The sequence below is a fragment of the Amphibalanus amphitrite genome, unplaced genomic scaffold (genome assembly GCF_019059575.1).
Source record: "Amphibalanus amphitrite isolate SeventyFive unplaced genomic scaffold, NRLGWU_Aamphi_draft 000064F_arrow, whole genome shotgun sequence".
Lineage (NCBI taxonomy): Eukaryota > Metazoa > Arthropoda > Thecostraca > Balanomorpha > Balanidae > Amphibalanus > Amphibalanus amphitrite.
Window position 1 is genome coordinate 1,240,200 of NW_024881560.1, and position 23,721 is coordinate 1,263,920.

The following is a 23,721-nucleotide window of genomic DNA, read 5'->3' on the forward strand; positions in this document are numbered from 1 at the left end:
CACCTTTTGCCGCCTCCAAGGACCTCCTTTGCCGTCTGCCCCACCGTGTGCCGGTGCTGGAGCCGCCTCTGGCCGCAGGCCGCCCATTGTTGACCGTGGGAGGAGCGGTTGACACAGCGCGCCTGATAAGGTGTGTTTGCCCTGCTCTCTGCGCCCCCGCTCCGGCCGCCGCGGCTACCGTTCTGGCACCCACGGCCCGCAACCATATAGATGGGCTCACGCCTAGAATAATGCCCCTTGGGGTTGTTATCCGTACGGGAGCTAAGGCGAATGAATGAATTTATGAATGAATGGATTAGTTTTGCGAACGTTTCATACAGCTTAGTTTTGCTAATACAATTATTTTGGTCTGGGAACTATTGAAATGCTATTTGCTAAGTTTTTTACCACTGGCTGGTCTCCATGCCTCGGCATTTTCGTTTCTCGATCGATCAATCGAGAAGTATAACCCACATTCCAAGCGGCAATAAAACGCTCCCGTGTACCACGATAACCAGCTCTCTGTTTGTTTAGCTTTCCGCTTTGTGCTGCTGCCAGGTCACAATGCCCTCTGTTCGGGTGTGTTGAGTCAGGTCAAAGAGTACTCAACCCGAGAGTCTAACACAGGACACAGAGCTGGGATGAATTCGTGCATGTGGCCCACATGCATTGATGTGAAATGAGCGCAGGCGGCCAGGTGCGACCTGCTCCATTTGGGAGCCATTTTGGGGCGGTATGGCCGTCTCTGGTGTCCGTAGTGGTGCAACGGATGGTGCTGGTGTGATGTGTGGTGCCGTGTGTCCGTGTGTGGTGCCGCTGTGGTGCCCGGTACCCGGGCCCGTGCCGTGCCGCGTGCGGCGCCCGGTGGCGGCAGCGGCGCACGCCGATAAGATAGGACGTCAGTCGGCCGGCCGGGCGTGTGCTAGCCACCAGCTGTTGGCCTGCTTACACCGGCTCCAGTCAAAGTTCACATCAGCACTGCCAGCCAGCAGGGGCGGCGGCGAGCAGGGGGGCGGGGTGCGGGACGGGGAGAGTCCGGGGATGCGTGCAGAGGTGCGTGTGTAGAGCAGGGGTGGGAATGGGACACATATAGGCTGCGAAGGAAAGAACGCAGAGGCAGAATGGCTGCGATTGGTGCCTGGATGTTTGGCCGCAGCGCATGCGTGTCATGGTGTCACTCCAGTCCTGGTGCCCCATCCCAGCTCTGTGAGTTGCATAGCACTTCTCTAGCGTGGGTGTCATGTTATCCCGTCTGAGTCGCTGTCGGTGTCACCGCGCGTCCTGCCTGGCCGCTATCTCGTGCCGATCTGGGCAGCTCTGCTTTGATACCGCCCCTGGCCTTCTGTCACTGCCACTGCTGACCCCGGCTGCCGGCGCTTTTTGCTCCTCTCTCACGACACTCTCCATCTCTCCTCCCTCCCTCCCCATCCTTTCTCTGGTCCCTTTTCTTCTTCTTCCATCTCTGCGCCTTGTCTCGTCTGTGTCATGGTTTCTTGTAACTTTCTCTTCATGGCACATCAGTGGCATGTTTGCTTGCTGGCGGCGCGCCTTCTTGATGTCGCTGTCCTTATCAATTTCATTGCATTGCTGTTTAAAATGCTGAAGCTAGACTATCCCTCATGCTAATCCATCTTTAATTGCCGTATCTTTTACCTTTCGAGGCGTAAGCGGCACGCGATCCTCCGGGGATATTTACACATTGCTCAAGCTCTTATAACTCGGCTTGGAGGCTTACGCGGTGCGAAGCTCGTGTAACGAGCTAACGCCGTCGCAGCCGGCGCATTGATTCGCTGCGCTCATTATTTGTGGATGGGCGCAACACAATCCTTGTAGCTCCACTTACACAGAAGTGGAGAGCTCAGCGCATAGGACTGGACTGGTTTGCAATTGCTCCGGCGGCCGTCAGTTCCATGCATTGGCTGACTGGCTGAGCTAAGGAGCTTCCAGGCATGTGGCGCTCATATTTGTTTCGAGAATTGAGCGTCTTATACTGACTGAAACGGTGAAAGCCGATCTAATCTGGGCAAAAGCCTGCCACCACGTGTGTCTGAAATCTAAATTTGAGTCGGTGTGCATGTGTCATCTGCCTCAACATCCATGATACAGAAGCATTTTCAACTCCTGTTGTTCATCGTCAATTGGCATTGCTGCACCAATGCTTCCGTCGGCCGTCGCCGAACTGCTCGCATATCCGTTGCCCCCTTCCTCTGACGAACCTCAGCTGCCGCCCGGGCGCGCGCGCTTGTTAGACGCACTCGTTACGGGCCGTGTTACGGCCGGCACGTGTTGTCAATATGGCGCGGCGTTACGGCCGGCCAGGAGCGTGACGCCGTGACGCGGCGCGGCCAGAGGTGTCCGTCTGACAACATTCCGCAGTCTTTGTCACCACGCGGCTGGGGCGGCTGCCAACTCCTGCCGACTGCACTGCCGGCCTGACTAACGACCCCATAAACTGGCGCGCCGCGGCCGGCCGACCGGCTGTCCCGTCCCGCTGCTGGCAGCACCCGCCCACCCCTCTTCAGACGGACACCAACGCCACCAGCGCCGGCCCAGACACACAAAACGCTGCGCGAGTGCGAGCGCTAGAGATTCGGATTCTTAGGAGCCGAATCTTCGAATCATCTTGAACTTTCCTCAGGAGTTGTGTCCAATGTAATACACTGGCAGTCATAACTCATAATTGACATAACATATGATGCAAGCTCTACTGGTATCCGATACTTGGGTTATCTGAATATCTGGCTGCCCATTTTAGCCGACACGAAATGAGAAACCATGCCAGAGCTCGTCTTCACGAAGCGTTGGCGCAATCGACCATAATCACATCCGTTCTCACAGCAATATGAATCACGATCGCAGCGCTCCATGGAACTCGGGGCGTATTTTTGGAGCTGGAAATCAGATTCCCGGTACAGGACCGGAGCATCGTTCCCTGAACCGACCCACAGCTTCGACGATCGCGTCAGCTGCGAATGCTAGTGGCGCCTGGGTGGCGGCGGCCATCCCCACCCTCCGTGACCCGTCTGAACCACGGCAGCTCTCCGGAGCTTCATAGCTTCACGTGAACAAACACAGGCGTGACAGGGCTGGCAGCCGAGGCGTCCCGTGGTGCCAGCCGACCGCGCTGCACCCCACGGCCCACACCCGCGGCATCGGGGGCCGAATTCAGAACGCTGCAACATCTGCCGGTGCCCAGTTTCATGTGTCCGCACACTGACGCCATGCCCCGTCAGAAAATGTCAATGTGTTTACATGTACTGCACGCCGTCGTTATGCTGGATTAGTGGTTAGGGGGCGCGTTTGCATGTCATCTTGTCCTCTGGTTTAGTTTTCAATAGATTATGCTGTCCAGTATGTATTTCTCCCTGCCACATCCATCTGTCCATGTCTACTTGCCTGGATGCTTTTGCAATATGCATGCAGACTCGGAGCACGGCACGTTATTGAACCGTGACCGCATCGGCACCCGTTTACTAGCCGTGTGTACCGCCCTCCTTCCCGTGAACGATCCGTGACCACCGACCGCGCTCTGAAGGAGTGTTTACTGCCGCGAGGAGGCGGACCCGTCAGCCACCGGATACCTCCCCTCCCGGCGGGGCATTGTTTTGGTGGCGAGTGTGCTACAGCCTCGGCCCGCCTTCTGCTCATGGGGCGGGGAAGGGGAGAGGGGAGCGGCGTGACTGAATCTCGGCATGGGGTGGAGTGGGGATGGGGTGCCGACATAGCCACTGCTCATGAGCAGTGGCGTTGCCCCCGAACTCGCACACGTATCCGAGCTTCGTCAGATCATATCCCAGCATAATAAAACGCTCGGTTAGTCCCCTCACATCTCTCACGAATCACGCTAGCCTGGTATGAAATACGGGGTGTCATGTCGGTTCAGTTAGCGGGTGATCGCTCACGGCTCGTGCGGGACGCGTCAGCGACCACTGCCGTCGGTCGCCGGGCCGGTAATCACGGGTCGGTAATGACTGGCCGGTTAGTGGCGGAGCGCCACCGGGCGCGCTCCTGCCGCCCTGCCCTGTCATTGGCGTACCGCTAACGACCGGCCTGCATGGCGCTCCGGCCGGGCCATCGCCGGCCCGATCAGCTCGTCCGACGGGCAGGGCGGGGCGGAGCAGCTGCGGGAGGCTACCGGAGCGGGTCGGAGGTGGCTGCAGCCGCCCGGCACTCCGAGCAGAGCCCGTCTTTCCGGCTCTTGGGTCTTGGAGACTGCTTTTCCATAGTCTCTCGGCTCTCTGCTTGGTCCTCAAGGGAGCTGAACGGAGCAGCTTCTCGGATTTTGGCGTGTAGTGAAGCCGTTTCTCGGCTCCCACTGTTGATCTCTATCAGTTCCCGAAGGCCACCAAGATGAGTCGGTACGAGCATTGCCGATCTTTGCCAAACCAAACGCTAAACGCCATCGTTGAGCTTGAAGGCTGACTTCTGGCATCTTCATGAATAATGCCAGGAAAAGTAATCGTCCAACAATGCGACAATCAGCTTCCAGACCAAGCAGGCAGTTCCGTGTTTCGACCTAGGTGTTTCCGGAGATAAGCCCATTCAGCAGTCCCGGATACACGTCACACAGTCTCCGGTGCAGGGCGAGAGGACGGACGGGGTCGCCTGTCACCTGCGGCGAACAGCAGGACTGGGGTGAATGGCGCTCTGCCGCGACCGGCTGATATGGATCCGGGCCCGGCACAACGCCGGCGTCTCTCTCTCTCTCTCTCTCTCTCTCTCTCTCTCTCTCTCTCTCTCTCTCTCTCTCTCTCTCTCTCTCTCTCTCTCGCAGGAAGTCATGCCTCTGTCAGCTCCATCGCCTGCTGTTTGGACCGCCGCCTTTTGGCTGCCGAGCCGGCCGCTCTGTTGATATTCGCCGGCCTTTTGTTGGCATTCGGCGCCATTTTTGTGATAGATAACCTGTCCGTTGATCTTTGCCGCCTCCCGGGGATCTGTTATTTGCTGCTTCTTTGTCCGTAAGACCCTGGAGGTCTTCTCCTTTATTCAATTGTGTTGGCCTTCCTGGTGTGATCTGAAGACGTTGACCCTGCCGTTCGAGTGAAATAGCTTAGAAAGCATATTTTATCACATATATCTATGCTTCATATCTTCTATCCACTGCGAACATCATGTTCTGCACCACTTTTGGGAACATCATCAATAATTATTCTGTTTTTAACAAACACATTAATCTTCCTCATCCTATCTCGTTATCTGTGTGTTTATATGTTCATTAATCCCTCCTATCCCATTCATTAACCTCCCCCTTGCTCCCTTCGTCTCATGGCCGACCTTCGTCGCAGTGCCCGCATCTTTGGCCCGGAATTCGGGGCGCTACCGCGGCGGCCAGTGCTGTTCGGGCGGCACGGGTGGGGACTGGGGAGCGGCTGGCCGCAGCAGGGTGGGTCTGCAGGGCCCGGGCCGCGCCGGGGAGGGGTGGGATGGAGCGGGGGTGCAGCGGCCGCGGTCGGCGGGGGGCGTCCCTCGCCGCCCCGCCGCCGCCGCCGCCGGGGCCGGCGGCCGGCGCTGGGCCGTCCATCTCCGGCGCCCGCTGTGAACCCATCAGCCGACAACGAGCCTCCCGCCGCGCCCGGCCGTCACGTGACCTCAGCCGGCCGGCAGCCGCCTGCGGACCGTCACCGTCACGTGACTGCGCTGGATCGGACCTGGCCACTGCCGGATACGACTGGACGCTGGCTTACGCTTTCGTCGTCAGGTGTCGCGCAGATTTTTAGTCGTCGTACGCCGTCTTACATCACGCTGGCCCTTTTTCCTATTCCGCATTTAATTAGGCAGCTGATGACGCTTCTCAGAACTCTTTGCTGTGCGGGATGGGCATTGCCCTTTTTCCCGGCGTATGTACATTACGCATAACGCCTGCATTGCGCAGCACCGCCACACCGCCGCACATCCGCGTACTGCCCGACGCGTACGGACACAGTGCCGTGAATTAGCATGAACACAATGTGGCGCACTTTGCATGCGGCCGGCGCGCTGCGGCTGGGCCCGATAAGGTGCGGCGCGGCGGTCCGGGTGTCACCTGAGACAGCGGACAGGTGACAGGTCCGGCGGCGACACGGCACCAGTGCGGCACCGGACGAGATGTGCGCGCCTGATAGTGGGGCCGCGCGCCGGGAGAATGGCCGCCGCGCGGCGACGCTGCACGTGCACCGCACTGTGCACTGAGCTGTGTGCAATGTGCACAGTGGATGGTGTCGGTGTTAGAAGGACGGCGTGTCTGCTGTCGGGCTGAGCGGGGTCGGGTCGGGCGACTGGCGATTGCCCACTATAAGGGGCGGCTCGGCTCTTTACATGGAGGTCAATGACAGAGTTTGGTTGGACATCTGTTCACCACTACCGCGTGCAGTCCCTGTTCAACCGACTTCAACTGATGTCTGAACGGTTGATGCCTGATGGCATCACCTGAGTCATTTCACATCAAAATTGTCTTGTCGAGACACAAGATGAAGTCACTGGTCCATGCATACTTGAGCTATCTGACCTGCAGTTTATTCCATCAGCTCAGGCGGAAATAAATGCATGACAGGTGACATCAGGTGACATCGGGCTATGCCAGATAATGTGTCGGCCTTTCACAGTTGCTTACGCGACACAAGACAATGGCCTGCGTCACTATACATAGACTCCAGGTGCCCTGGGTAGGCGACCGGTGGGCTCAGGCCATCCGAACGGCGCAGCCTTGCTGACCAGGCGTCGGGTCCCGTGGCGCTCCTTTGACGACACATTTCCAGTACGTGTAGGGTAAATGTCGAACGTTCCCGTGTAGTGGGTACTTTCCAAACACCTGATTCTTATCGTCAGACAACGTCACCCAGACAGGGACATATTGAGAACAATACGGGACACGTCAAAATGGAGTGTTTTTCGTGTCCGAGATAACGCAACGCTGGCCGGACCACCAAAAAACGACCGTGGGCAGTTGTCAATGGATGTTTAATTTCTGAATGTGGAACTAGTTTCTCGTTATCAGCAGTATATGTGACATGTCCACTGATGCTATCGGGCTTATTGCGATATTGTATTCGTATATGAAGAAGGCTTTTTAATGCGTGGCATTTTACGCGGCTCCACATTGTTGTGAACTAATCAGCCATATCTCTTGTTCTTTTTAAGAGCGATTCTCGTTTCATCGGTCTACATTTCGTCACGATGAACTGACTAAATGCGTAGACATTTGGAAAACGGCGAATATACTCATGCTAGCCATCTAAGAAAGGACATTCCTTTTCGTTCTGCCATCGATCCTATATTTTGATCAATGCCTATATGCATTGTACTTTATGCGACCTTCTCCTCGTTTAAATGTATTTTATGTCTCGCTCGACTTGTTTAAGCACGAGTTTATAAATGAACGAGTGAAACGAGTTCATTTATAAACGAGTGCTTAAACAAGTCGAGCGAGACATAACATACATTTCAACAAGGAAAGGTCGCATAAAAGTCATTTAAATGATTTTTCCAGCCGAGACGTCAGTAAATTGCAAGAAATCGAACCATTTCCTGGTTACAGAACAGTAGAGAGCCAGATGTATTCCGTGGATTAAAAAACAATTATATCAAGAAATATAGTACACGTTTATTCGATCACGCTTTCAAATTACTTTGGTTTCCTTCTCACCCCATCACACTAGGGGATATGTGGGAAGCCGGGTTACGGGTGGGGGACACTTATAAACATGTGCTTTAACATTCAACGGTAAGCTTTTAACATACATGTAACCAGAAATCGTAGATAGGTGAGTGACATCACGCGCTGATGAAGTCGAATCACTGGCGCAGCGCATTGTATGTGACGTTCACCGTGATGGTGCAGTTGGTGAATGATCCAGCTATAGCACGCTGCGCCAGTGCTTCTGCGGCGGCCGTCTCTTCATCTGCCGCCGGCCTCCCGTCCGCCGTTTCGACGAGTGTTCCGCTGCCGCTTGGTCCCGCCACGGCGCTCCCGAGAACATCCGCTTCACGGCGCAGCTGGGCGTGCGAGCTCCGTCCGATGTACGGCTTCAGGCTCTCTGCACTCTTGTGGCCGGTTCGTGAGATGATGCTGGTCTCACTCACGCCTGCACGAAACAGTTGCGTGATGGTGGTGGCGCGCACACAGTGGTTTGTGTACGCACCGCTGAGCCCTGCTTCTTTGCTAATGCGGGCCATCATCTGGGCTACGGTATTCACACCAACCGGCAGGTTTTTGTACCAAGAAGCTTCGGAGCTGGCTTGAAGCTTCGGCTGCTGGAAGAACCAGGGGCACGAGTCGTTCAGCTTCGACTGATACAGCCTGATCAGTGCGTGAAATGTCGTTCCTCCGAAGGCGCTGTCGTATATCCGGGGCTGAGAGGACACCAGGTCGCCCCGGTTCAGTCCGCCAGGATGATTTTTTTTCAACAACGCACTGGTCGATCGAGAAATACTCCTGACCGGCATCATCTTTGTGGAAGCGGACTCCGCTTCTTTGCAGCTGTCTGTATATCTCGCGACCCCTAGCGCCCGTGGAAAACGCGATGATAAACCAAACCGCCTGCTGCAGACGGCGCGGGTTCTCCATCGTTTCTTTCTCAGACAGGTATGCTGCTATTTTTTGCAGGTCTTGTTCCCCTATCTCTTCCTTGTGTTGCGGCTTCGGGTTACCTTGTTTGGCGTGTAGCCGGCACTTTGCGTTGAGAATTTTGTTCGCGCGGGTGAACTCTCTATCGTTCACGATGTGCACATCGCTTCTGAGCTGTCCGATGGCACGCTGTATTCCTGCTCTCAAACCGTTTAAAGTACTTGGGCTTAAGGATCCAGAAGTTTTCGTGTGTTTCTGCTCACCATAGAACTTATGCAGTATTTTCCCTAAATCGTCTTTTTGAACTGTTGCCAAGTCGCATTGAATTTGTCGTTTTTCAAGCCAGTTGTTGAGTTTTTGCATGGCCCATTTTGTGGCAGATGCTGTGCCTGCCTGTTCCGCTTCTCGTTCCAAGCGCAACAGTTGTTCTTCATCCATTTGTGAAAAAACTTCTTCGTCAGATGAATCCATCTCTTCACTCGCTCTGTGACGAAGGGACAAGGGGTCCATCCGTGACAAGAGTCTGTGAACGTATGCCAGACAGGATGTCGAGGACGTTCAATCGTAGACTTATTACTTAAATAGGTCAATTGGTTCAATAAACCCAAAGTCGTTTAAATAATATTTATGCACTAGTGCTTAAATATTCAGCATTGCTTCAGCATTGCTTGACCTTATTTATCACCCGGCTCCTCCGATTTCAAAGGATTTCCTTCAACATTGTCGAGGCGGGAAAAGTCATTTAAATGTTGCTTCATATAAGGCAAGCGGAAAGCAAATTTATTGCTCGATGCATGCATTGAGACATATAACGTCACGTGAATGACCTTGGGCATTGTGCGACATCGGGAAAAAGAGGAAAATTGCTGTTCAGAGCACCGCATTTCCTGTTTTGTTGGACCATCAGTGGTGCTAATCAAAATGATATTCAACTAAGGACGAAGATAAACTTAAAAATGGACGAAGGAAACTGTAAGCTTATTTTCCCTGGGTACCATTTCAACCCTTCTGAACCTACGTGGATATCCGTCACATTCCAATCCAATGTTTCTAAAATACGGGAGGTATGTAGGCATCCTTCCAGATAACAATGCTTCGGTCTTCAGGCAGGTTTCGATGGATTGTGTCCGTGGACCAAACGACACTGCATTATCAATAGAACCGAACACCTCCGACCTTTAAATCGGCGTTAGCTCTACTATTTTCGACGTCCTCTGGCTTATGAGGTCGCACTGCGACCACCTGCGTCCACCTCGGCCACTTCCTCCGCCTGTGAGAGCTGAGGCAGCGGCGCCGCCCGGCCGTGCGCCGTTTATGTCTGTTCGCGGCGGGGAGTCGAATGGCTGACGTGTTCTGTATGTACCGCGCCCGTACACAGAGGATGCCGCTCGCATCGCGCAAATGACGTCATAGAAAGCGCCACTGACGTCACAGATCACGTCAGTGACACTGCGAGACGCACTTGTCACATGGATAAGGCCACCCCATCTGAGTAGCTAAGCACTTTCCCAAATTTCAGCTTCTGCAGATCAAAGTACAGGCGACCCATTGATATCCCGTCCTATTGCTCGTTTCGGCTAACCGATCCTATCGAACTGACCGGTCACGATGCTCTAACATCGAACGATTCCTATATCTGACACAAACGGATGGCCTGAGTGACGCGGCTCATTCCCGTCCGCTATAAGTGGGACTGCTGCTCAGTCGCTCTCAGTCCAACAGTCCAGATGTATCTATTCAAATGTCGGTTCAGCTCTCGGTTCAGATGTTGGGTCAGCTGTCGGTTCAGCTCTCGGTTCAGATGTTGGGTCAGCTGTCGGTTTAGCTCCCGGCTCAGATGTTGGGTCAGCTGTTGCTTTAGCTCCCGGTTGAGATGTTGGGTCAGCTGTTAGTTTAGCTCCCGGTTTGCTGTCGGTGCGGCCGTCGGCTCAGCTTTAGACTCCAGTGTCTGCTTTGGTATAGGTTTTTTACTCGATGTCCTGGGTTCCCCGGCCGGGGCCACTCGGAGGCCCAGTAGCAGCCTGAGGGGCAGCAGGGCCGTGTGTGGCGGGGCGGAGACGATCTGAGGCGTGTTTTAGCCGCCCCACTGTTCGCACCGGGTCGTTAAGGCCGCGTAAAACCGGACCTGCCGGCGCCCCCGATAAATATACACAGGGCGGCCGGCGAAAAATGAAACTGGGCCTGTTTGCCGAACGGCCAGCCGCCGCCGCTCATAACCGTCCCAGATGGTGTTTAAACCAAAACGGTTTTTGCTGCAGTTCTTTTGGCTTCAGTGTTTGTGGCAGATGTTTCAGGTGATTCTGGGAATCTGTATACAAACCCTGCGAGTTTTCCAGGGTTCCAAAAAGAAAACTTTCACCTTTGTAATGTCTTATGGACATGGGACGTCTCGTTTGTTTTGCTCTCCCAGTTACAGTTAGGCCTACACCATATTTTGACGCAAAAATCGCGATCGGATTGGTAGATGGGACTTGACATTAATTGTAGATAAAGCCTTACAAATGCACCGTTGATCTGTTTGTGCCATGTTTAGCTGCTAACTTTCGATGGATGCCGAAGGAACTGATCATTGATCTGGCGAAGCAAAACCAACAAACATCTGTTGACTGTTGAACACCATGTCTGGCGTCCCGCGTCATAAATGGAGCATAAAAGTCATGGTCATGCCATGTGTATTATTTTTTTTATCGACCCACTAACTTACTGCATGTAACCGCCGACCATACGTCATGCCTTTTTTGCTCTCATGCTCTGTTATTGTCTTCTGCCTCCTGTCCGTCGTCTCGACTTTTTGTCCATGTTTTTGTTTCCCGGCCCCTGCCTAACCCGTCTGTTGTCTCTCGTCCTTGTCTTGTCCTCGTCTCGCCCACATCTGTCTCACTCCCCTTCCCCATCACTCCCGCTTACCCCTTCTCCTGCCGCCTGCCTCGGCTCCGCTCTAGTTTTTCGCCTCCCTTCTCCCAGTTTCTCGCCTCACTCCCCCTAGTTTCTCGCCTCTTGCCTTAGTTTCCTCTCCTCCCTGCCTCCCGGGCCTGTTTTCTCATCAGTGCGTGGTCACGCCGCGGCAGGGGCACCGCCGGCAACATCTGGTCCTCGACGGATGTCCCGTCACGTGATACCGACAACACAAAATGCCGCCGGCACTCCCCTGGTCACGTGGTATCTCTGTAAGGCAGCGAATCGGTGCTATGGCCGGTCACGTGCACAGTGCACCTCCCCCTCTCCTCCCCCCGATGTGTAACACGGAATGATAGAAAATGGCCGCTCAGGCGTCCAGAAGCTTTGTCGAAGATGGCCGACCATTCTGCGAGCTTGCCTCGTGTTTCACTTAGTTAGTCGTGATGCCTCATGCCTGCAGGGTGCAGTGGTTTCAATGAAGCATACTCACCTAGTTGTTTTTATTCTGAACAGGTAGTTATGTGGGCCTAGACACAGTCTGCCTTTTGATATTGGTAAAGAAGCTCAAGAATGTCGAGACAGACCGTTCTAAGCTAAGCGATCTTTTTGTTTGCCGATGGACTAATCGCAAGAACATGCCACATTACGTCATTGCCTATCCCGAGGAAGCGCTCCTCACATGCTGCGAAGCATAGCAATAGGTGACGGAACGCGAAGGGCACCGGGGCACCGTGTCCCCCTTTGATTTTGACATTTTAACATTAGCCCAGTGGGCGTTGCATGGAAAGAATGGGACCAAAAGTCGGCACTGCCCCCCCCCCCCCCCCGCTTAATTGAAGGTGTTCCGCCGCTACTGCTGCGAAACTCCCTCTTACACCGAACATCAAAGATACTGCCTACCTTTGCTACAATAAAACGTAATTCTCAAATAGACTTATGATACGAAATTAAATAACCTTCATAAGAATGCCTCCCGCAAATAAGGCTGCATTCCATCTAAAGGAGCGTATATTTGATGGTTGTTGTTAGTGGCAGTAGGGTAAAAGTTCATATGTAGGAAATGTACATAGACAAGAGTTGTGGGAGGGACGGAGACTTTTCTTCCTATGATGACCCGGTCACGGAATGACCGCCGCGCCGGTCGGCGGTCAGTGCGGTCACCAGACGGTCTCCAGGGCGGGGCACGGGCCAGTGGTCAGCGGGTGGCACGTGCAGCGTGCTGACCGCGCGCGGAAGCCGGCACATCAATCCGCTGCAAGACGAAATCAATCATCATCAATCAGGCTGCGCGGCGCCGCTGGCCGGGCGGCGGCGGGGCGCCGGGCCTCTGAGGCCGCCGCGCCGTCACCCGCCGCGGTCACCAGCGGACATCAAACAGCCGACCGGGCCGGCAGCGCGGGCCGCCGCCACGCCGTCCACATGCTAATACCGAGAACGGAGATAGAGCGGCCGCTAACCAGCCCACACCCGAATGTAAATCACCCAGCGGGTGGTGAAGGACGCACCGACCATTCTCATCAGACGCCATGTTTCAATCTCTCGGCGCTCAGTGTTCCAAAGCAGATGTGACGTCCTGTGGCCTTTCGCCGTCAGCTAACAATCCTTTTTCTGTGGTTGCCAGGTGGGTGATGCTGACCGTCACCTGGTTCCTGGCCGCCGGCCTGCGCTGGTCGCATGAGCGCATCCAGCAGAAGAGCACCTACTTCCACCTGCTGGCCTGGGGACTGCCGGCGCTGAAGACGGCCGCCATCTTGGTGTTACAAGCGGTCGACGCTGACGAGCTCACTGGTGAGTCACGGACAGCTTATTGTCACTGCGGGGTCGCGGGGAGGTCATAAGGGGACGATACCCTTTGTGTCGTCTGCGGAAAGATCATAATGTCATTTTCGCCGCCCTGTGCTTCCAAGTGTGCTTTAGGAAAGACGGGAAGTAGAAAAGCGGGTTTTATTGGAGCAAGACATCCCCATCCCGATCACCAGGCCTTATTGGTGGGAACCATTGCTTTATCGTGATGTATATTGTACGAGTATATGGCTATGAAGAAGCATACTCATTACTCACGTCCCTCCCAGTCCCTTGGGGTCATCTCTATAGGAAAACGACATACGAGTGTCCAATCTCACCAAGTTATGTAGGTAAACTTAATTTCAGGGTAGTATATTTGTAGTTACGGAGTGGGGTATATAGTTTGACATTTTACCTCAAATTGAGTTCTCGTATTTCGAATCTTTTAGCGTTAAAATTACTTCTCTATTATAGCTCAGAATCAAATTACGTTGGGTGGCGGAGAGCTTTGGCAACAAATGTCAGCTATTTCGGACTGCAGTTTCATGGAAGTGCCTCTCAGACATGCACAGTTTGCCAGTGGCGCTGTTACAGTCTGTATCGCCAGAATGGGTAATGTATGTCCCCACCAGGAAAACGTTGTCAAACATTCATCCCATAAACATGTCATTATCGGCTCGCCAAGTCCAGTGTTTGATTAACGATCGTACCAGACCACAATTGATCTGTTTGGACTGGAAGTGTATGCTCGGGAGTCTGGGTTGGCTTGTTTTGATTGAGGCTTTAGGGTCTGGATGGTCCTGGCGTTACTCTGAGTCTGACTGGTCGAGATCACTGGTGTACCCCAACCCATGGAGCCTGCTTTCTAACCTAACCTAACCACACTGTATGTAACCATACAGTAAAGGTCCACACTGTATGAATATGAAGCTATTTTATGAAGCCTGAATTATGAAAATGTCGACTGAAATCTAAGCATAAGGCGAAAAGTGCGTCTGCAATGAGAGTCCCAGTGTCCCACAGGTCTCTCACTGTAGCTCTGTGGTGGAAAATATATGGCATAATGGATCACTGAACGGGCGACTAAGTCTGAGTCACGGGAGCAGGCTTTCGGCGCGACTTCGCGTGTACGAAAAGTAGCAAACGTCAGTCTTACGGCTTTGCCATTGTTTTGGTGACAGCGCCTTGGGAATGATTTTTCTTTTGGATGTTGAATGTCATGCTAATAAGTAGAAACAAACACCGGTTATCGTTCTGTTAATTCCATGGACAATTAGTCACTTTTTCATCTTTTTATGTCTCGCACTGGTGGCAGCTTTTTAATGAAGTAAGCGTGTTTATTAGACTTAATTCGCATTTGCTACCCTACCTACATCGTTAGAATTTAAGTAAGAATTAGTGCGATATGTTATCTAATCGTCGGCAATTTTATTTGAAGGTCAGTAGCGCAGCATTCTGTTGAAAAGACGTAAGACCTGCAGGTTTGTAGGCCTACCTGTAGACTTGTAAAGGCTACAGGTCCTCTAAAATGCGAGACAAGGCAAGAATAAACAGTGCCGTCACACGAGCTGTAAGCCAGCCTCACTGCAAATAAATCACACCCAGACCCAAGCCCAGAAGAAAGCTGCTTATAAGTATGCTAAGGAAGACATGTTGCTGTGGCTAATCCTTGTATGAATGCAGCCTCATCTCAAATCAATATGAAGCACTTGTGTGCCTGAATGTCTGCATGACATCGCGGTGGCCAGCATCGTTTGTAGTTGGTCTGCGGCGTGAATGGCCGCATCCAGTGGCCGTCGCGGCTGTTTGGGCCGGCGGCGGCCCCGACTGGAGCGCCGGCCGGCCGCCGGTGCTGGAGCTGCCAGCTCCCGCGCCACATGGCTCCAGCGCCGGGCCGCCACCCCAACTGCGAGCGGCACTATTAATAAACAAGACCGGCGGCATGCCTCGACGCCGGCGGCGGCTCGGCGGCGGCCTTCTCACCCCTCCCCTCCGCCCTCCGCCCTCACCCACCCCTCCCTCCCCGTCCCGGCCCGGTCGGCCTACTAAGGTCACCCGAGAGGCCATTGATCACTGTATCGAGTCAGTTTAGGAACGGGCACGGTCCATAAAGACGTCAGCTGACCGGCCGGCACCGACGGCCCCCGGCCGGGCCAGATTTACTGGCCGAGATAGCCAGCCGTTAACGATACACTAAATCCTTTCCGAAACGAGGCCGGATAGAATGACACTGAGTGACTCTGCCTGCGGCCCGGCCGCGCTGATGGCGGCGGCGCGGGGTGGGTGAGGTCCGCGGAGGGTGCTGCACAGGGTGGCCGCCGCGCTGCGCGCCACATGTGACGCTGCGGACCGGTCCTGGGCTCCTGTGCCGGCCGGAGCTGCTGTCTGTCCGCGGATAACGTCCACCGGCGCCGTCCAGCCGCGGATGAGCCGACTACCGGCGCCTGATATCTCTGCCGTATGAGCCCGGCTGGCGGCCATTCGCCCGGTAATATGTGCATATATTCAGCGTGTCGTGATGCACCGTGTCGTTAGTGTCGCTTTCTGCTCACTGCCGAGGACAAGTGTCATGTATCTGGCCGGAGACACTCCTACCTACAGGCCGGCGGCATGCATATCGGTGGCTCTTTTATTGCAGCCGGGCCGCTGCAGCCGTGCACTCGGTGGCCCATCCTGACCCCGGCGAGCCACCCGGCCGTGCCAGCTCTGCGGCCGGCGAGCATCGGCAGCGGCGGCGGCGGACCGCAAAAATACCACCCGCCCCCGCCCCCGCCCTCAGCTCGGCCGGTGTTTATTGGGCCCGTCCTCAGGCAGCCATTGGCTGGCGCGCGGCGCCGGCTCGCCGCCTGTTTATTTAACCGATGAACGTTTGCCCAGGTGAGACCAGCAACTGTCGACGTTAAATAAACAAACGTCGGTGTCCGGTGGCAGGACCAGTCAGATGACTGGACCCTCCGCGTCACGTGTCATAGTGTTGCATGGGCCCCAAATCCGAGACCACGTCAAAATAATCCCAGTGCTGGAAGCAAAATTCCTGGAACGGATCTGTCAATTTTCGATTCGAAATTTCCTTTAGAAATTTAGCCAGTGACCATCAGCTAATGTGTGTGAAGCTCACAGATGCTCACTTTATCGCAATCAAAACCTTATTTGGCTTGCCTATCAAAAGAAAAACCTATGCTGGGTCCTACCGGTCCAAGGTCCATGTCTTCGGTCTCGCTCAGGTAGTTGCTTTTACGCTGCAGGCCCGACGTTTTCGCCAGCGTCGGGCTTAGGCATTGCCTTTGGCAGAGGCAGAGTAGCTTTAGGGTAAAAGGCAAGCGTCTGACTTAGAAGGATTTTAGAATGCATGTTTTAGTTGTCCAATTTCCGTTCATTCACATGTCAATAGTTGGTTTCCAGAAGAAATCAGGCGTCTCCCAAACGACAATTAAGCCAATCCACCTGAGTGTTCATCATCATAATATAGTTTTCCTTATCAGAATCTTCACAACGACACCTCAATTCACTTTCCCGCTATCGACGTCCATGGCGGACCCGGTCGTTTGGGCCGCGTCACCGCCGCCAATGCGCTCCTGTCCAGGTAGCTGCGTCAGTGGCCGCCGCAGGTCGCCGAGAAACGACGCAGCGCGCCGCTACAAAGACCCCGCACCGCCACCCGGGCCGCGGCACTTCAAAGGCGGCCGCCATCGGGCGTCCCGGCGCGCGCGCTCCATCAAGGGGCGCGGCGTCATCGCGGTGCGCGGCGTCACCGGACTGCGGCCGTGACAGCGGCGCCTCTGAGGTCCGCCGCCGCGCCGCCGCGCCGCCGCTCCAGTTTTGTCACCTCACGCTATGGTACAGTCGACCAGGAACCGGCCGACGCCGCACAAAAGTGGCGCGACAGGGCAAACCTGTTCTCTGGTGGCGGTCAGGACGGGCGTGGGCAGCGCTAGGACAGCCCTGTGGTGGTCCTGCTGTCCCCGCCAGTAGCACTGCCATGTCACCCTGCCACATCCATCTCTGACCCTCCGGTTCCGGGCGCAGGGGTGGCAGAGCAGCTGTGACTTGACTCGATAATCATGGCATGTCATCCATTCAAATTCCTTCCCCGTTTCTGGTTCATTCTTACCCTTACCCTTATCCGATCAGCGAGTCATTTCTGCCAGTTGTTTTGTGTCGCCACTTCATTTACTCGCCTTTTCATTGTCGTTTTCGTCTGTATGCAGCTACCACAGCTAACATGCGAACGATTGAGAGAGCACCAAGAGCCCAATGGAGTCTGCTAAACGATATAACTCACGTCAACTGGGCGGGATGTAGAACGCCACCCACTTACCAAGCAGCAATGGGGGCGTGGCACGTAGCGCTATTTGCTCACTTAATAAGGAAATGAACGATGGCCCTCAGTAATGCATGAGTGCGAAGCTAATGCAATGCATCACAGTGACAAGGCGTCATCCGTTCGCCGTTCACACTTGAAGAATGGCCCATGTTTATTCTGACATGCCTAAGTAAGGAACATGACGTCAAAGAGTTCTCGGGAGCCATCCACCAGACTCGTTGTGGAGTCGTTCGGAGTGCACACGGCCGGTGCTCATATGTAAATGACGGCCGAGTGTGTTGCCTCAGACGGCCGAGTGTGTTGCCTCAGACGGTCGAGTGTGTTGCCTCAGACGGCCGAGTGTGTTGTCTCAGACGCCCCTGTGTCTCTCTCTGGTCTGGCCAGCCCCGCCATCTGCACACAGCGTGGCCTCTCGACGGCCGGGGCGAGCGGCTGTCCGGCGGGCGTCGCTCTCTCAGCGCGCTCTCTCGCGCACTCGTACGGTAGTGCTGAATCACACGGAGTCAGTGCCGCCGGCGGCTGCCGCGGCCACCTGGGGTTCACCCGTGGCACTGTGGGCAGACGCAGCACAAACGCACCGGTCAGGCCAATGACACTACGTTGCGGGAGTGGAAGACGGAATGGAGACGGACTGCGCGGGAGAGGCCCCGGGCAGTCGCTGACGACATCGTTGGCCCGGCCCCTGGAATGTTTCAATTGCGTTGCTTTAGCGGAAATCGATCAGGTTTCTGGGAACATCAGGAAAGGCTTGCGTCTTCATTTTCCAGGAAATAGATGTGCCTCACTGTAGGTAAGCCTTTTATTCAAAAATTGGTATGTCCTTCAGCAAATGAAAATTGTTGCCAAATGACGATCAAACATGCGTCGCATTTCATCAGCTCTTCTGATGGAGCCTTCAATATGCACTTTTCTTTACCCGGAATATTTCAAGCCGCATTACCAGCAGCCTTCTGGTCCACATTTGCACCATCGGCGGCGCCAGGACTCGGGATATTCCTGGCCAGAGAGGCGCTCGGAAGCGATATTTTCTGGTGTTTGAAATGTCTGTGACGTGTTTGCCGCGAAGACAGCGCTCGCGCCGCGCTGGGTGTCATAAACAGAGTGTGACAGCCGCGCGCCAGCACTGCAGCGCCAGCCGATGGGGTCCCGCCGAGTGGCGACAGCCCAGCCGCCCGCGCAGAGGCCCGCTGGGCGACCTGGCAGACTTCAGACAGCCAGAGGCCCGCTGAGAGGCCTGGCAGACCTCCGGAACTCTGCTGGTGACCCGGCAGACCTCAGGCAGCCAGAGGCCTGCTGGGTGACCTGGCAGTCGGCAGACCTCAGACAGCCAGAGGCCCGCTAGGTGACCTGGCAGACCTCACACAGCCATGAGGCCTGCTGGGTGACCTGCTGAGTGATCTGTCAGACCTCAGACAGCCAGAGATCTGTTGGTTGACCTGGCAGAACGCTACTCACCTGGGGACCTGGTAGACCTCAGACGGCTAGGGGAACTATCAGACTTGTGATCAGCTCAGTTGAGCCGGCTCAAAAATCAGCTCAGCTCATGAGCCGGCTCAACATTTTGCCAAATTGTTGAGCTGTGAGCTGAGCCGGCTCAGTAATGCATTGAGCTGAGCTGCTGTCTGAGCTGAGCTGAATGAGCTTGAGCTGAGCTGAGCTGAATGAGCTTGAGCTGAGCTGAGCTGAATGAGCTTGAGCTGAGCTGAGCTGAGCTGAGCTGAGCTGATTGAGCTGAGCGAGCTGAGCTGAACTGAGCTGAGCTGAGCTGAGCTGATTGAGCTGAGCTGAGCTGATTGAGCTGAGCTGAGCTGATTGAGCTGAGCTGAGCTGAGCTGATTGAGCTGAGCCGAGCTGAGCTGAGCTGATTGAGCTGAGCTGAGCTGAGCGAGCTGAGCTGAGCTGATTGAGCTGAGCTGATTTAGCTGAGCTGAGCTGATCCAGTTCTAATTCTTTTCAGTTCATGCTTGGAAATTAACTCAGGATTTGTTGCTTCAGCTATGAGCTAGCTATGGAGTGAGCAATTACACTGCCTTCGTGATCGCACTTAAAAATATCAAAACTCTAAAGAAATCAATATTAATCACTAATCAAGCTTAATTTATTTCATCCATATTGCATGGAAATTGGAAGACCAGGGTCTTGGCCAATTTACAGGCTAATACAGCCAGTCTCAAGTTTCAAGTCTGACTGCAAGATGAACACCTACTGTCAGGCTTTGATGCTTCGCCTTGACACTGCTCCGCAATGTACAATTCAGCATTCTTCACTTTGTTATTTAAGCAGTTATTTAAATTAATTTTATCAATAAGGGTTCTTACCTCTGCATAAAATATTTACAATTAGGAATTAGCAAATAATGTTCCTCTTCGTTGGTTGAATGTGGGCTAAGCAACCATATCCTATTGAAAGTGGGGTGGGGCAGAGGCGCTAACTGGAACTCTCACCTTCTGATGTCCATAATAATAGCACGCTGCTATCACACGTGTCAAATGGGGTTTCCATGGAGATATAAACAAACTCTTATCTCCAAGTTCCAACACTACCCCAAAATGTAACGTCAGCTCCTGGCAGGGTGCCAAGAGCGGATGGCGGCGTGGGCGTGCTGCTCTCGGCCGTGAAACACCGCCTAGTTGAGATGATTCCATGGCGTTTTTTTTTTTTCGTCTAGCAGATTTTCGTCCGCAGATTTTCGTCCGACTTTTCTTCGTCTGGCATTTTTTCGTCTGTACATTTTTTCGTCTGTAAACTTTTTCGTCCAGACTTTTTTCGTTCGTATATTTTGAACTTATATGTTATGTTAACATCGCGGTGCACACTCTGATAACATGTGATAACACTGCCAAGAACAGTCCATTTCATGTAACTATAGTCTGAGTCCAAGTAGACGCACGACTCGCAAAGTCTCAAGGTCTTAATGAGCTTATCTCTTTTGCCCATTGTGTAAGTTGCCTCGCTCCTTGTTAGAGGAGACTTACTTATGTGCCAAGAGTTGGTCTGTTTTTTAACCCTCGCCCGTATTGGTGTTTTTCCAGCCACGAACGTATAAGGGGGGGGGGGTTCCGTTGGACCCCCCCTTGCCGTTTCGCCCCTGATCGAGCTAGAGCTTCGCGGAAAAAACGAGCATGCTGCCCGCGACGAGAGGAAGCCGATGATACCCAATTTTAAGGTCCTAGGTTATCGGTTGACCTTCCAGGTCAGGTCAATGACCCAAAAGTCGGGAAAATCGGGACCTGTTAGAACGTCGTAAAACGTGGCTGCTATGGGGTTTTTCGGGGTGCTGATCACGAATATCATGTTAGTTATGATCACTGATGATGTCTTTATGCATTGAGGCCAGGTCGGGTCAGGTCAGGTCAACCAGTAAGGATTTTGCCGGGTATTCGTAGTAGCCTCTGACAGCTTCGTAACATGTTACGAAGGCACCAAAACTGCTTCGTAAATGTTCAAATGGTTGCTAAATTCGAATTCAGCTCCAAAAACTAGCCTAGAAACATGTAAAACTCGAAAAAGTGAACCGAGGTCATCAAAGGTCAATGACCTGACCTGACCTTCCGGTGACCTTGACACCCACCCTAATGCATGGGAGCAACATCATATCCCATGTTTGAACGCTTGAAACCACAAAAAGACTGCTAACGCGCGGCTAATGCGAGCCGACATACGCCGAATCGCGATTCCGGCCAAACATGGTCTCGAAAAGTAGGTCACAGGTCAAAGGTCATTAGGGTCAGGGTCATGAAATTTTCAGGATGGGTGTAAAATTGATTATCGCGAGGGTACTGAAAGTTTCGTCGCGATCGGCCGCTTTTTACGCGAGTTATTCGCGAAAAACAGAGGGGGGTCCGTTCGACCCCCCCCCCCTATACGGGCGAGGGTTAAGCATGTCCGATTTTAAAAAGAACGACTGAACGATCTAAGCGTGAATTTAACTGAGCGGAAACTGAGCTGAGCTGAACGGGAACTGAGTTGAGCTGAGCTGAGCTGAGCTGAGCGGAAACTGAGCTGAGCTGAGCTGAGCGGAAACTGAGCTGAGCTGAGCGGAAACTGAGCTGAGCTGAGCGGAAACTGAGCTGAGCTGAGCGGAAACTGAGCTGAGCTGAGCGGAAACTGAGTTGAGCTGAGCTGAGCGGAAACTGAGCTGAGCTGAGCTGAGCGGAAACTGAGCTGAGCTGAGCTGAGCGGAAACTGAGCTGAGCTGAGCTGAGCGTGAGCGGAGCACAGCCGGTTTGAGCGGAGCGTGAGCTGAGCTGAGCCGTGTTAAACTGAGCGGGAGCTGAGCGGGAGCGGATAAAACGGAGTTGAGCTGAGCGAGCTCACTTTTTTCTTGAGCTGTCACAAGTCTGGGAACTATCCTGGGTGTCCTGACTCTTGGCAGATTTCTGGGGCTCCGCTGATGACCTGGTAGATCTCAGGCAGCTAGGGGAACTGATGGGTGACCTGGTAGACGTTAGCCAGCTAGAGGAACTGCTGGATGACCTGGCAGATCTCAGGCCTCCTCAGGACCTGGGGGAGCGGATGGTGTTTTTCGTACACTTACGAGTATGCGCTCTTTTACATGGCAGACCAGTAAAACTTCTAGGAGCCGCTTACTTATACATATTAGCCACTTCCCTTCTGTCCTGTGGATAACGTGGTCCTCATAGTGGAGCGTTCTACCTGTCCTGATTGGTGTGGTCGCATCTGTGCCATGCAACTTTTCCTCTCCCCTCTGGTTGCAATGGTGGTGCGTTTGAAAATAGGTCGCAGGTGTTTTGCAAGCTGGCAATATAAGTCCTTTTTTTGCAAAGGCGATCTGACTGACGACTGTCACCCATACCTCCGGCAACCGTACGCTGAGTCATCTCATCAGCACGTCGTTGACTATTCGCAGGCTCTAGAACTAGTGGCTAGCTACACTTCCTTTAACCTCTTCAATGATATTTATCGGCCTCCCTGTTTCTCCCTACTCCACTCGGCGGCGGCTCCCCACGGCCTCGCTCACACCCGGGGCGGCGCGTCGGCCGCGCGTCGGCCGCGCGCGGGCCGGCCGGGGTGCTGTGCTGTGTCGCCTGCCGCCGCGCCCGGCCCGGCCCGGCCCCCACTGGACGACCTCGGCAGGCGACAGGCCGCCGCGCCGCCGTCGCCGTCGCCCCGTTGTCGCGCCGGGGCCGCAGATGGCTATCTGCTGCCGGCAGGCGGCGCCAGCGGTGGCGGCCGTGGCGACGGTGACACCGGCCGCGCGACGACCGGACCGGCGCGGCGCGGCGGCCGTGCTGGTCCGGACCGGCCCGGCACGGCCAGCACGGCGCCGCGCGGTCGTGGTCACGCCGCGCCGCCCGCAGAGCGGCGGCCAGTTTCTCCGGAGCCCCCGCGCGGCTCCGGTGATGTAACGACTCCCCCGCTGCTGTTTGTCCGGCCGGCTGCTGTGTGTCGTGACTGCTGCTCGAGATATGGCGCTCCGCCGGCGCGCCCCACTATCGCCTGTTTGGACAGCACTTTCCGGTTCACACGGACGTGCGCGCCCGCGTGTGCGTACGTGAGTGATGGAGGCTGTCAGGACCTGATAGCTGGGGCCGGTCATGCGCGCGCTCTCCCTCCCTGACTGATCCTCGCTCACCGTCGAGCCGCCTGATTTGGCCCTTCATTAGCCCGGAGGACTGGTGAGTGGACCGGTGTGTGGACCGGTGTGTGGACCGGTGTGGACCGGTGGACGCCTCTGCAGGTGGAGCGCGGCGCGGCCGGACCCGTCCCGGCCCGGCAGGTCTGCTCTGTCGCCTCGGCTCCTAATCTGGTGCCGGTCGAGTGCGCTCTGCGCCGCGCTGATCCCATCAGGTGACGGAATGTGGCCTCCGCAACCATCCGGCTCCGGGCTTCGGCTGGACAGAGTGGACTCAGGCTGTGGGCTGGCTAGGGCCGGACCTGGGCGGGGTCCAGCTGGGCTGAACTGAACGTGCTGGAGTGGGCCATGGGCCGAGCGATTGTTGGGCGGGATTTTGACGTGCCCAGATATACCGAACTTTGGTATTTGAGCCACTTTGAAGTTACCGCAGCATCCAGCTGGATGAGAGCTGCACAAACTTTTCTGGGCTGAGCTGAAGACAAGTTCAGGAATAAACTTGAAAACAGCAGCTCGGCCATCGTGTGACGTTTATCCGAGGTTAGGTGAGCAATGAGCATCGTGCTTATGCGAGCATCTGCTTCGCTGCCCAGACCG

General features: G+C 54.7%; 1 protein-coding gene across 1 annotated transcript in view; it reads left to right on the forward strand.

Annotated features, from left to right (window-relative positions):
• Positions 1-23,721, forward strand: part of LOC122378725 (frizzled-4-like) — a 39,814-nt gene that overhangs the window by 10,885 nt on the left and 5,208 nt on the right. The window contains exon 2 of the mRNA XM_043360166.1: positions 13,041-13,207. Coding sequence (XP_043216101.1) covers positions 13,041-13,207 — 167 coding nt within the window. The remainder of the gene's footprint in view (positions 1-13,040; positions 13,208-23,721) is intronic.